This window comes from Helianthus annuus, chromosome 3 (genome assembly GCF_002127325.2).
Source record: "Helianthus annuus cultivar XRQ/B chromosome 3, HanXRQr2.0-SUNRISE, whole genome shotgun sequence".
Taxonomy (NCBI): domain Eukaryota; kingdom Viridiplantae; phylum Streptophyta; class Magnoliopsida; order Asterales; family Asteraceae; genus Helianthus; species Helianthus annuus.
The window spans coordinates 159,780,094-159,794,313 of NC_035435.2; the positions used below are offsets into that span (position 1 = coordinate 159,780,094).

General features: G+C 35.0%; 1 protein-coding gene across 1 annotated transcript; it reads left to right on the plus strand.

Annotated features, from left to right (window-relative positions):
* Positions 1-92: 92 nt before the first annotated feature.
* Positions 93-1,032, plus strand: LOC110930474. The gene is made up of 2 exons (XM_022173775.2): positions 93-215; positions 412-1,032. Exons 1-2 carry the CDS (start codon positions 140-142, stop codon positions 927-929), a joined length of 594 nt encoding a protein of 197 aa, XP_022029467.1. The 5' UTR covers positions 93-139; the 3' UTR covers positions 930-1,032.
* Positions 1,033-14,220: the final 13,188 nt, after the last annotated feature.

The following is a 14,220-nucleotide window of genomic DNA, read 5'->3' on the forward strand; positions in this document are numbered from 1 at the left end:
TATGATGGCTATAGATTAAATATTAATACGTAATATATTTAATCTTACATAACAACAAAACTAACTCTTTTATTTAAAACATTCTAAGGCTTTGTAAGATAGAGAGAGTATACCACTCTGTAAATAATCGGAAATCAGAATGGTTCATCGAGATGAAATCAAGCCAGGAGACCACATTTTCGTTTGGAGAGCTCGATTCACTTACACCCACCACGGTATGCTATAACTGTGTATCCCCTCTGTCTTTGCTTTGTGTTCTACAATCAGATGAGTGTTTGGACAAGTTAATGTTCCATTCAAATACTCAAAACTGTTAATCATTTGTATCTGTATAAAGATCCCTCTTAATATAGATTAAATTTTGTGAAAGCTAATATATCCTCAACTATGGTAAAACAACACATAATACAGGTATTTATGTCGGTGAAAACAAGGTTATCCATTTAACCAGCGATCAAGCAAAGGCTACTTCTTTCTTTGGATTGAACTTGTCTTCCAGTGGTTTATTTTCATCTTCAGGTTCCAACTCCACTGGCTGTGAATTTTCAAAACCTATAAGTGGACACAGTTGTGGTTCTGGTTCGTGTTTATGCACTTACTACTGTGGATATCATCAACCAGGGAGTGGTGTAACCATCTCTTGTTTGAATTGTTTCATCGAAGACTGTCCACTGAGCCTCTATCTGTATGGAGAGAGCGAAGGCATGGCTTCTCTCGTATTCCTACGTGGCACATGCACCAGTGCGCCATCAGATCCACCCCAGGATGTGATCAACAGAGCCATCTGTCTGTTGAAACAGTCGAATGGATCTGGAAATTATAATTTGCTTAGCAACAATTGCGAGAATTTCGCTTTGTATTGCAAGACAGGCCGTATGATTCCGAGTGGTCAGGTGAGTCAGAAAGCTTCGCTTTGTATTGTCGTTTAACTTGATTCCTGTACCAGAAACTGAAAGTCCTAGTTGTAAAACTTGAAGCATCATCTACTTGAGTCGTAAGTTTACTTGTTTTCTGAATATGAATGCATCTGACTATGTGTCAAATAATTAGTATTGTAATGTAATACGGTAGTATATAAACCCGCAAGGTTTATGGTTTCGCTTTGGACTATTTGGATTGTTTTTATTAACTTATTATCAATGAAAAGAGTCGCTCTTTGGAGGCAATCGGTGGTGTTTGTTGGCTTAATTTAATCGATTTCACTTGCTTAATTGTTGAGCACTAGCAACCATAACTCCTACGTAAAAACAACATTTCGATTTTAATAATATCAACTATTCGTTGGCCGTCGATAGTCCTAAGTTTAAAAGTAACCACTGCCAATCCCAACTATTAACATATTGACATCCAATGGACCCTGACTAATAGAACCCTAACACCGTTAGTCTCTGATCGCCGGAAAAATATTTTTTAACCGGAAAACTCATTTTTGGCTGAAAAACGCAACATTTTCGTCCCAAACCTCTTTGTGACCTTATTACGAACCTTTAGAAACCATTTTCTAGTAAAAGCCCCAATTATTGAAGTCGTCGGAAAACTCCTTTTCGCCGGAAAACTTCTTTTTTGTCGGAAAACTCAACTTTTTTGCCCGGAAAACTCAACATTTGTGTCTCAGACCTTTTTGTAACCTTAAATCGGATCTTTAGAAACCTTTTTCTGTCCAAAAGGGTTTCTCGGCGACCGGAGACTAACGACGTTAGTGATCTGTTACTCAGGGTCCATTGGTGGCTAATATGTCAATAGTTGGGACTGCCAATGATTATTTTTTAAGTTGGGACTACTGACGTCCAACGACAAATAGTTGAGATTATAAAAATCCAATATTCCAAAAAGATATGATAACAAAATGCATGATAAAATAACAAAGCATGCACAAATAATGGAAACTAGCAAAACTACCACGCGTTTCGCTACGAAAATTCAATTGGTATAGACACTCTTTATAGCGATTCAAAAAAAAATCGACGCTGAAGTATATTTAGATCAAAATTATAACAACCCTCCTAGAACCCTTAGCGTAACCCTAAAACGTTTCTTATATACCCCGTATGCGAGAAACGAGCCCGAAATACCCTAATATTTACAAAAAATCAAACAAAAACAAATAATAGAGTCGCTCGCGGGCCGCGACCTAGTCACCCTGGGTCTGTCGCTGGGCGCAACGGCCTAAACTTGTCCGGCACACAATTGTGCCACGCGTCGAACACGTGGCAGGGCTACCCCCTTGACTCGGCGAAGCTATAAACGCCACATGGGCTCTCGCGGGCCGCGAAGGCCGAAGCCAACTTGGTCGCGGGGCGCATCAGACTGGCCGATCAGCCTATAAAAGGGGTGGTCGAACTCAGTTGTTCCTCGTTCAAATTTATTTCTTTTCTCTGATCACTAGTAGGCTAAAACCCTTGAGAAATTATACCCCTATAAAGCGAAGCTCTGCCTCGTTGTAAGTATTATAACCCTATTTGTTACCCTACACGATCGATCTAGGCCTCTGTAACGCATGTCAAGGCTATGCCTGACTCAGTCGTTGGAGTTCTTTCTCGTGTTACACCCGATTGATCTAGGACTTCGTAATGCATGTCAAGGCTCTGCCTGACTCAGTCATTGGAGTTCTGTCTCGTGTTGTACGGTTAATATGATTTTGGTTATTTTACTAACACCTGTGCATTGTTTAATTTTAATAGATTATAACCAGGAGATTCACCAGAAAACTTTAGTTTACCTAAGTAAACCATGTGAGTACATCTGCTTTTTGCCACCTTTTTATAAATTACTTCGTGAGTCAAAATGTTCTACCAAAACCTTAAATTTTTGAAATAGACACTTAACAGTAATTGAGTATTTGTGATTCTACAATTACTGCCGGTATGTTGGGGTTTTGTATACAAAATGTGAAAGACGTTACCATTGGACAAAGAGTTAGCCAATGAGCAATATGACTTACAAGTCAGGTGTTGACAGTACTGAATGAGTAATTGAGTAGATATAAACAAATGTAATTGCGGATACCCTCAATACTGTGAAGTTGTAAAACTGTTTTGATTAAACTGGGATGCACTCGTCAGTATTTCTTGCTGATAAAACCTTTTTAAAATGCGTTTCAGGTAACAAAATGTGAAAGCTCATAGAAGCTAGCTGGAGAGCACTGAAGGCTTGGAAAAGTGGCTATAAAAGTTACATAATTAAAAATGAGTTTTGTTTTCAATAAACTAGGGTTTATCCCTATAAATATATTGTAATGGAAACTTGGGTTTTTATCCCATTTAATATTATAAAAGTTTGGTGTTTAACTCTGATAAAAATATTTCCTAACTACGGTCCTAATGTATTCTGCTGCCAAATTAATAAACACCGATACCATCTGACTGGCTCGCGGCACCCGCTCCTGGGCAGGGGTCGGGGGTTACGACAAAAATAAAAAGGAATTGTAAAAAAAATATCCAAAAGAAAAGTTTTTAGTGTGGGTAGTTTAGGAGCAACTCGACTCATTCGCATTTACAACATAGAAAATCTTCAAAAGTTATGTTCCATTTAATATAAAAAAATCATTTGCAAAACACTAAACATTACATACGAATTTGTATATAAAAATAATTATATTGTATACAAATTCTCTCTTTTATAAAAACTTAAGTAAACTGACAAAATGGTACTTGAGGTTTGTTTACTTTTGTCACTTTAGTCCAAAACTCAAACCTTTTGAATCTGGGTCCTTGTGGTTTTAATTTTATTGTCATTTTCATACAAAAGCAAAATCTGGTCAGATTTTTCAGTTAACATCCAATTTTTTTTTGTCTTTTTCCTCTCTTTTAACAAAGGGCGAAATGGTTAGATTTTTTTTAATTTGTTATAATAAAACGTTAAAAGACCATTTTTCCATTCATTAAAAAGGGGGAAAAAGACAAAAAAAAAAACTGGATGTTAACAAAAAAAAATCTGACCAGATTTTGATTTTGGATGAAAATGGGAACAAAATTGAAACCACAGTGACACAGATTCAAAAGGTTTGAGTTTTGAACTAAAGTGAAAAAAGTAACCAAAACTCAAGGACCATTTTGGCAGTTTACTCTAAAAACTTTTAGTGTTATAAACTTAAAAGAAATATATGTATCTATTAAGTATATTTAATATGGGTGACGATTAAATAGGAAGTTTATTTTGCCTAGAAAGTATAGGAAGCAATAGGATTAGGACATGTGGCAAAGTTTAAAACAAAGAAGAAGGGTATTTTAGTCAATCTTATCATTTTTTTTCTTCCTTCTTCTTCCCAGTAACATCAAAACCCACCATTTTCAAAACCCACCATCTTCAACCATTTCTTCACTTTCTATCTCAATAATCACTACATTATAGTGCGATTTTCGTCACCAATCAATGATTCAAACACCCGATCAACGTGTTCTTCAGCTTTTTTTTTTTTTGAAGAAAATCCAGTTTAATTTCATACAAAATCTCGTTTTTTCTAGTGATTTTGAAGATAATCATTCGATCTGTTCGATTCGATCTCTGATAAGTGTTTCAATCATTCAAATTTCATCAATCGTTGAAGAAACCGACTTCGATCCATGTGAGAAATTCTTTAATTTCATTTTTATTATCTGGGTTTTTGATTTAGTCAATGCGTTTTACGATCTTGGCGGGGTCCGGGGCTTCAGAATATTTAATTTTCTGTAAATTGTCTCTGGAAAACTGTATTCGTAGACAGTCTTTTTGATCTCCTACTTCCTAGTTCAGACAATTCACAGACAAAACTATTGTCCTGGTTCAATGTGTTTTAGAGAGAAAACACTTTCTTTGGTGTTTTTAGGCCGTTGCGTTTTAGAACTAAGACATTTTTATGTGTTTTCTGGCCATTGCGTTTTAGAAAAACACATTTTTGAAGTGTTTTTAGTCATTGCGTTTTAGGTAAAACACATTTTTAGGTGTTTTCAGTCCATTGCATTTTAGAGAGAACACTTTCTTATGTTTTTTTAGGCCATTGCGTTTTAGAAAGGAGACATTTTTAAGTGTTTTCTGGCCATTGCGTTTTATAAATAAGACATTTCTTTGTGTTTTTTGTGCATTGCGTTTTAGGTAAAACATATTTTTATGTGTTTTCAGTCCATTTCATTTTAGAAAACAGACATTTTAAGTGTTTTGTGGCCATTGTGTTTTAGGAATAAGACATTTCTTTGTGTTTTCTGGCCATTGCGTTTTACAAATAAGACATTTCTTTGTGTTTTTTGTGCATTGCGTTTTAGAAAAATGTCAATTTTAGGTTTTTTTTTCATTGCGTTTTACGCAACTGGGTTTTTTCCATTGCGTTTTACGCAACTGGGTTTTAATTTTTTTTTCCGAAAATATAGCAATAGTATACTCGTTTTAAAGATTAAAAAACACTCGTTTTTTGGTGCAGTTTTTATAAAAAATAATGTTGTATGAAAGAGTATTAACTTTTAAAAAATGGGGAGAATTGGAGGAGAGAGAAACTATTGCCTTGAATTGACTAGAATGCCCCTAAACAAACCCACGCGCCGCTTTTCTTCCCTTCAATTTCCCTTATTTAATCTTAGCCATTGATTAACTAAATGGATGGTTAAGATTACTTCCTAGCCTTCTTAGCCAAATAAATTTCCTATTATATCCTAACCCTATTTAACATTAGCATTAATATATGAAATAGGACATACACTCAAAGTTTCTGTAAACTAAATAATAAAAATATGTACGTTTTTTTTTAAATGCGATATTTCTTTCGAAAATCCCCTTGACTTTTAACGAGAGCTCTACGCTAACCTTAAAGACTTTGTCGCTGAAACAACCCCCTCCCCCTCCCCCTCATATGGATGTACAAAAAAATCTGGATCCAAAAACGAATCCTAAATATTCGAAAATCAGTATCTAAAATTTCAGATATCTCGGATATCCAAAACTCAGATAATCCGAATTTTCGAATTCAAATTCGGATATAAATTTCAAAATTTTCGGATAATCCGATTATCCGATATCTGCAGACTAACTTTTTATAATTATATATAGTATACGAGCTTTATATTTATTTGAAATATAGTAAAAATATTGTAAATAATCGGATTCGGACGTGGATTCATGAATGTTTTTAGTTTTTAATGTCGGAAATTTGGGATATCGGATATAGGTTTAGTTTAAAAAAAAAACATTTTTTTATATTTCATGCATTCGGATATTCGTTTGGATATCCGAATCTGTATCCAAAAATTCGGATATACGATTTTCGGATATCTGAAATTTCGGATACGGATTGGATTTTGATATTCACTATCTGAAATTTTCGGATATCGAATTTTTGTATAACCGAAAACCGGATAATTCAATCTTAAACACCTCTGCCCCCCTTAATAAAATGTATAATGACGTAGGGTAGTGAAAATCTACTTTTATAATTATTGTTTTTAAGTAAATATGTGATATGTTCCCTTAGCATAAGATATTTTATAGAAAAATATATGTTGTGCGTAGATTCTCTCTTAGCATAATATATTTTATGGAATAATATATGTTGTGGATTCTCCTTTAGCATAATATATTTTATCAAAGAATATATGTTGTGGATTCTCATAATAAATATTCTAAATATGATAAACAATATAAAAGTTGATACATATAATACTTTTGAAATTTCTAAATAAATAAAAGAGTATATGGGTTGTTAAAAATATCATATATATTTTATTTCAGTTTTAATGTTTCTAATATTTCCTTTTATCTTGTTTCCTTTGAGGTGTGATTCAATGGTGCTAGGCTCTTTTCCTTTGGTCTCTTGTTCCAACTGGGCTTATGTTCGTGGGCTGCTCATTGGGCTAAGGGTTTCTCGATTGCTTCATTATAAAAGAGGGGTGTTGTCTCGGGATTACACACACCGCATCTCATTGTTTCTCCTTCTCAAAGCCCTATTATCTACTGATCCCTCACACGTACATTCGGGAGGAATCCTTTGTTCTTGTTTCAAATCCTTTGATTCATTTGTAAAGCCTGTCAATATGTGATGATTCGCTAGTGTTCTTGTACTGTTATTCGAAGAAGCCTATTAATAAAACTGCATTTTATCTTGTTTTGTAATTTAATCTTTGAAGTTCTGACATGGTATCAGAGCCCCAAAGTTAATTTGGTGCTCTGGTGATCTTCCGCTGCACTCTTCGTTGCCTGTTTCTCCGGTTGTTTCAGTCCAAGGACTCTGAATTAAAGGTTGTTTTTTGGTGGTGGTTCTTTGGTGGTCCGCCGTATCTATTTCCTGGATCCATTTTTTGATCGTGGTTGCTGCGCCGCTGTTGGAAATACCAAACCCTAATTTTTAGGGTTTTCTCATCGAATTGTTTGAAGAACTTCTTGTTGGTCCCTTTTAGGGCAAACCAACAGATCTGGTCTTCTGTCTTCTGATCAAGTTCTTGTAACCCTAAGTGAAGGTTACAAGTCTTGATCCTTTGGACTTTGCACGCACACACTGTGAGATCTTTCCATTCCTTCTTCTTTTTTGTTGTTTGCATTATTCTATACTGTTGTGTCTAGGCATATTGATACCGGGTTTTTAGGTGAGACCGGTTTGATTTGGGATACAGAGAGGGTCCACTCTGTTACATTTGTCTGTGTCTTTAAGCTCCCTGAATATTGTCTGCGGAGGCACCTTTTGAGTGATGAACCTCTGATCGGACCTTTGTTCAGGCTTCGCTTCGTCCCTGACCTATTGTCCTTTGCTTCTGCTTGCTTTTTGCTGTGCTGTTACTGATTCTGTGTTTATCTGTTTTTTTTTTGTGTGTGTGGCTGTTTCCTTTGCTGTTACTACACTTGTGATTATCTGCTTTATTGTGACTGTGTGCTATAATGCCTGATATAGAGAATCAAGGTGAATCCTCTGTCACCTTGGTCAGTAAATTAGATGCAAGTGACCCGTTATACCTGCATACTAGTGACTCTAGTAGTCTTACTATTATTAATATCAAATTGAAAGGAACTGAGAATTATGTGGTATGGTAAAATGCTATGAAACTTGCTTTAACTGCTAAGAATAAGCTAGGGTTTATTAATGGTACTTGTACCAAATCAACTAAAGATGATGTTCTAGCAAGTCATTGGGATAGATGCAATTCTGTTGTTTTAACTTGGATTCTCAATTCTGTTTCTGAAGAATTATATGTTGGTCAAGTTTACTCTAGGCTTGCTAGTGAAGTCTGGAGTGACTTAAAGGACACTAATGACAGGGTTGATGGGTCAGTAGTGTTTGGGTTATACCAAAAGATTAACTCTGTTAATCAAAATGGAGCTAGTTGTAACGCCCTGCTTCTACGTACTTTCCATAAATAGAAAGTCTTATTTGTATTTCTATTTTTTTTAAGTATTACATTCTTGTAGTCGTCTATTCGTTGTATCCGTTGTAAAATCCGAGACTTATATCAATAATAAAATTCGTATTTCTTTAAATTCACCATCTACATATTCATACATGTTCATACGTTCGAATTCATTGTACATCGAATCCTTATTTGTAATTCATACTTATACGATACTTATTCACGATGCATGTCCATGCTTGTCCTTATATTGTTGATACCTAAAACCCCTAATAATATGCTTATTTATACAACGGTTAATCATCTAATATGTGATATATACTTGTCACTTACAAACATGTTACATACTTGTGCATTACACTTTTTACCTAGTTAAATCATGTTTTATTTCATATTTCACCTTGTTACAAGTTAGGGGAAACATTGTTGCATATTATTACACAACTTAACTAACAAAATTACTCATTATAATGTTTTTAAAAAAAAATAAAAAAAAAATAAAGAAATATGGCAGCCCAATTCAGCAAGATTCAGCCCCATATAGTTGGGTTTTGTGGGCTAGTTTCAAGGTGTAACCCCTTCTAAACACTTCCAAAGCCCAACCCATTGAAACCCTAATCCTTCCCCCTATAAATACCACTTATAACCAGCCTCCCTACCACTTTTGCAACACTAAAAACTCTCAAAACATCCTCCAAACCGTAGCTGAAAGCAAAGGTTCGAGCAGATTGACACCCCTTCACGAAAATGAGCATAACTCACTCATTTCTTAACGAAATCACTTGATTCTTTTTCCTACTTACTTGGATAATCATGGGGTTCGATTCCTAGACTTCTCCTTGGAGAAATCAGACCTGGAAATGCCCCGAAATCGTCCATAAACTTTCTGTTTGTTTTTATGTTCATCAAAAACTTGTTTAAACCTATGTAACTTGTGTTCAACACATCTCATACCTTTGTCCTAATGCTTACAACTTATCCCATGGTTGGTTAAGCTTAAAAACAAGGTTGAGACATTTGAAATCAGAGGATTAAACCTCATAAACTTGGTGTTTTGTCTAGGGTTTCAACCCACAAATCATGTCAAACATAGTCTTTGATACATGAGTGATTATGGAACAACTTGGGTTGTCCAAACATACAATCCTCACATGATTTGATGATTTCTATTAGTTAGTTTACTTTACATACATGTAATGACCTTAGTTCATGACCCTCCTTGGTTGTTTTTACATCAAGTGTAGTGGTGAACATCAAAGGGGTACCTAAATGGAAGCCTTGTCTTCCTACCCATCCATGACACCCATGACTCAACTTAAGGTACCTAAATGAAGATGTAATCTTCTACCTCTTACTTGAATACTTAAACATTTGGACTTAATAATATGTGTATATTATACAACCTAAATACTATCTATGTACACTCGAATCTTTGATGTTGAAATCATATTCATTTGTCAAAGTAGTAGGTTATCATCTAAGGACCTAAACCTTGTTATGATTCTTATGGGTGTTCAACTCATGAAATCATTATAACCCTTGTGGTTACCAAGTGTCATACAAGTGTTATGTGTGAAAATGAATATTTTGATATAATATTTTCATGTCACTTTCATTCTGAATCTCGACTCTAAACATGCTTGAACTTAAACCTTTACGCATTCAACCTTCCAACCTCGTCAACTTTGTCACATTGGATAGTCGGAAAACATATGCAAACTTTGTGAGTATGCTCGTATTCCCCTTTTTACTTTTACCACTTTTGGGGTGTAACATGTTTATCTACCAACAAACTTACACATGAACATTTTGCTTAAACACATGAACATCCCTATAACATGCTTGTATACGTGATGGCTTGATGCTTTAAACTTGGATTTATCTTATGTGTTGAATTTATCATTAACTTCGTACGAGCCAAACCGTGACATATGTAGCGCTATAGGATTAACGACCCGCCCCTTTATCTCGGTTATGTCATGAGCATATTGCGTTTCCTTGGTTTGATATGTTAGACACATACCATATTTAAAGGCTTATCTTGAATCACATGCTTGCTATGAGGAATTGTTCAAAAAACTTATCTTTTGCTATGTATGTATCAAACTTGTATACTCGCCTTTGCTTTTGCATTGAACTTTATTTTAACATGTTACAGGTGGATGTTGACGATGCATGGAATCTAGTAGGATGCTTAGATACACACTTAGAAAGAATTGTATTTGTATTGTATCATTTTATTATTCATGTTGTTGTACTTTGTTTCAAAACCTTGTACTTGATTCTTTAGAAATGAAATGAAACGATTATTTAAATACTTGTCACGATTATTAGCGTTATGATGTCTCGAGCAATCTTCACACTTCGTCTCATCCCGATGTTTCCGCCATTGGTTGGGGTGTGACACTAGTGTTTCTGAATATTATAATAAACTCAATACTATGTGGAAACAATTTGATGCCATGGTTCAACTACCTTCCTGTACTTGTGATGCTTCAACTAAATACAATGAATTCAGTCAACTGATTAAACTTATACAGTTCTTAATGGGATTAGATGACATTTATCAACCTGTTAACTAGGGTTCCTTTACCTACTGTCAAAACTGCTTTTTCTATCATTTCTAGAGAAGAATCACACAGAGATTCAAATAAATCCTCAAAAATTCCCAATGTTGGTTTTGTTGCCAAGGCAACACAATATAATGAAAATAGAAAACGTTTTAACAAAGGTCCTAATCCCAACTTAAAATGTACTCACTGCAATAAGGTTGGTCATGTGATTGAAAAATGTTTTGAACTTCATGGTTATCCTCCAAACTATAGAAATAAGTCAAATCAAAACAATTCTCAATGGTCTAAGACAAATGTGTCTGCTAATAGTTCTGTTGCCAATGCTATGAATGATCAATCTGCTAATTCTTCATTGAATGCTTTAACTGCTGGTCAGTTTTCTAAGCTGCTAGGCCTTCTAAATGAAAATAAGCTGGAAGATTCTCCCAAATCTAACATGAGTGGTAAGTGCTATAGTGCTTTCACTTCTCTAGGATCTTATAAAAACACTTATTGCTTTAACTCCAGTTTTTTCCATCAAAATAAACTAAAATGGATTGTTGATTCGGAGGCTAATCAACATATGGTCATGAACAATGAAAACATGTTTAATCTGGTTGATGTGTCTGAGTATGATATTACTATCAAACATCCAAATGAAACTGATGCTAAAGTTAAACAAATAGGATGCTTTAAACTCTCTGAAGATGTGATCTTGAAAGATGTCTTTGTTATCCCTGAATATTATGTGAATCTTATCTTTGTTCACAAACTTGCTAAAGATAACAAACTTAAAGTTGTTTTTGATGAGCATAATTGTTATATTCAGGATGTATCCTTAAAGAGAAACCTGATGATTGGTAGGCATATGGATGGTCTTTATTTCTGTGGTAATTCTAGTAAACCTGTGATTGCTTGCTTTAATAAAACTGAAACAATAAAGCTCTGGCATTCAAGACTTGGTCATCCTGTAGACCAAGTCCTACATGTTCTAAAACTTAAAAATGAATCAGGACAAGCTGAGCCGTGTGACACGTGTCACAAGGCTAAACAGCATAGAATTCCCTTTCCCTTAAGTGACCATAAGTCTAAAAATGTGGGTGACGTTGTTCACCTTGATGTTTGGGGTCCGTATAAACGACCCAGTCTTGATGGGTATACATTTTTTCTCACCATTGTAGGCGACTACTCTAGAGCTGTCTGGGTCTACCTAATGAAATCCAAAACTGAAGTGTTTGAAAATATTAAAAACTTCTATGATCTGATCCTCACTCAATTTGAAACAAAACTCAAAACCTTTAGAAGTGATAATGGGTCTGAATTTATTAACACTCAAATGGAAAACTTTGTTAAAATTCATGGCATACTTCATCAAACTTCGTGCACCTACACTCCCCAACAAAACGGGATTGCTGAAAGAAAACATAGGCACCTCCTGAATGTTATAAGAGCTTTATTATTTCAATCTGGTATTCCTTTAAGATTCTGGTCTGAATGTGTACTCACTGCTGCTTATCTGATTAACAGGACACCCTCTTCTGTGTTAGGTGGTAGAACCCCTTATGAATTTCTTTATGGTTTTGAACCTTCTCTTTATCACTTGAAAGTTTTTGGATGTCTATGTTATTTTACTGTCTTAACTAATACCGATAAACTTGAAGAAAGAGCTCAACGATGTGTCTTTATGGGATACTCAAATTTAAAAAAAAAAAGGATACAAACTTTGTAATTTGGATCAAAGGACATTCTCCTTCTCACGAGATGTCAGTTTTTATGAAACCATTTTCCCTTTTAAAACCAAGCTTTTTTCTGAACTTGATCTTGACAAAACAAATGTTTTGAATCATTCCAATTTTTTTGATATCTATGAATCTTCAAGTGATACAAATCCCAATGATGAAGAGAAGGAGTCTCCTGATTCTATACCTTAAACACAGCAACACAGTAGCTCAAATGAGCCAGTTGATGTTGCTGACACTCACAGTCATTTGCGCCAGGTGACATGGCTAATGTTCAGCATCATAGTGAGTCTCAAATTAAGTCTGTGAGGGTTGAGTCAAGTGGTACAAATGATGAATCAGTCTCCTTCCTGAGGGTAACCAACCTAATCTTAGAAAGTCCACTAGATATGTGTCTGCCCCTAAAAGATTTAGTGACTTCATTGTTGGAAATGCTAAATACAACTATGATAAAGTTGTTAACTATGCTAATCTATCTAGTGAAAATATGCGCTTTGCTGCCAACTTAAATAAAACTTCTGAACCTGTTAACTATAAAGAAGCATGTAGGGATAAAAGGTGGATAGACGCCATGAATGATGAACTTTCTGACTTATATAGTAATGACACTTGGGATATAGTTGATCTTCCAAATGGGAAGAAAACCATTGGGAGTAAATAAATGGTTTACAAAGTCAAATACAAATCAAATGGTGAAATAGATAGGTTTAAGGCCAGGCTTGTTGCCAAAGGCTTTAGTCAAGTTGAGGGCATAGATTTTGAGGAGACCTTTTCTCCCGTTGTCAAAATGGTCACGGTCAGATGCATCATCAGTCTGTCCGTGCAAAATAACTGGCCCATCTATCAATTGGACGTCAATAATGCCTTCCTTTATGGAAATCTAAAGGAGGAAGTCTATATAACTCCTCCTGATGGTTTAAATGTTAGTAACAAAAAACAAAGTCTGCAAGTTAAAAAGGTCCCTGTATGGCTTAAAGCAGGCCCCTCGTATGTGGAATGAAAATCTTGTTCAAGTTCTTGTTAAAATTGGCTTTGTTCAGTCCAAGTGTGACCATTCTATGTTTGTTAAGTTTGATAAATCTGTGTTTATTTCCTTGTTAGTCTATGTTGATGACATTGTGTTAACAGTAAACAATGTTGATGAAATTAATAAAGTGAAATCCTTTTTAAAAAAGGAGTTCCAAATTAAAGATATTGGTTCTTTAAAATACTTTCTTGGTATTGAAGTCATTAAAAACAGTGAGGGTATTTGCCTTACCCAAAGAAAATATTGTATGGATCTTTTGAATGAATATGGGATGAGCGAGTGTAAGCCGGTTAGCTGTCCCATAGAACAAAACCACATTTTGACAAAAATGAGTAAAAATGAGGAATTAAAAGATGTTAGTATCACTGAATATCAAAAACTTGTAGGCAAACTTATTTATCTTTCTCACACTCGTCCTGATATTGCCTACGCCGTTCATTATATGTCCCAATATATGCATAAACCAACCGAAGCCCATTCTCAGATAGCCTTTAGGCTGCTGAGGTATTTAAAAAATGCTCCTGGTTGTGGCATCATGTTTAAACAAAGCGATTCATTTCAATTATCTGCCTATGCTGATTCAGATTGGGCTAAGTGTGTTG

Excerpts from the sequence above, each read along its gene's own strand:
- LOC110930474 (XM_022173775.2), top strand. The coding sequence starts at position 140 with ATGGTTCATCGAGATGAAATCAAGCCAGGAGACCACATTTTCGTTTGG. Across the intron at positions 216-411 it reads ATTCACTTACACCCACCACG|GTATTTATGTCGGTGAAAAC; the intron begins GTATGCTATAAC and ends CACATAATACAG.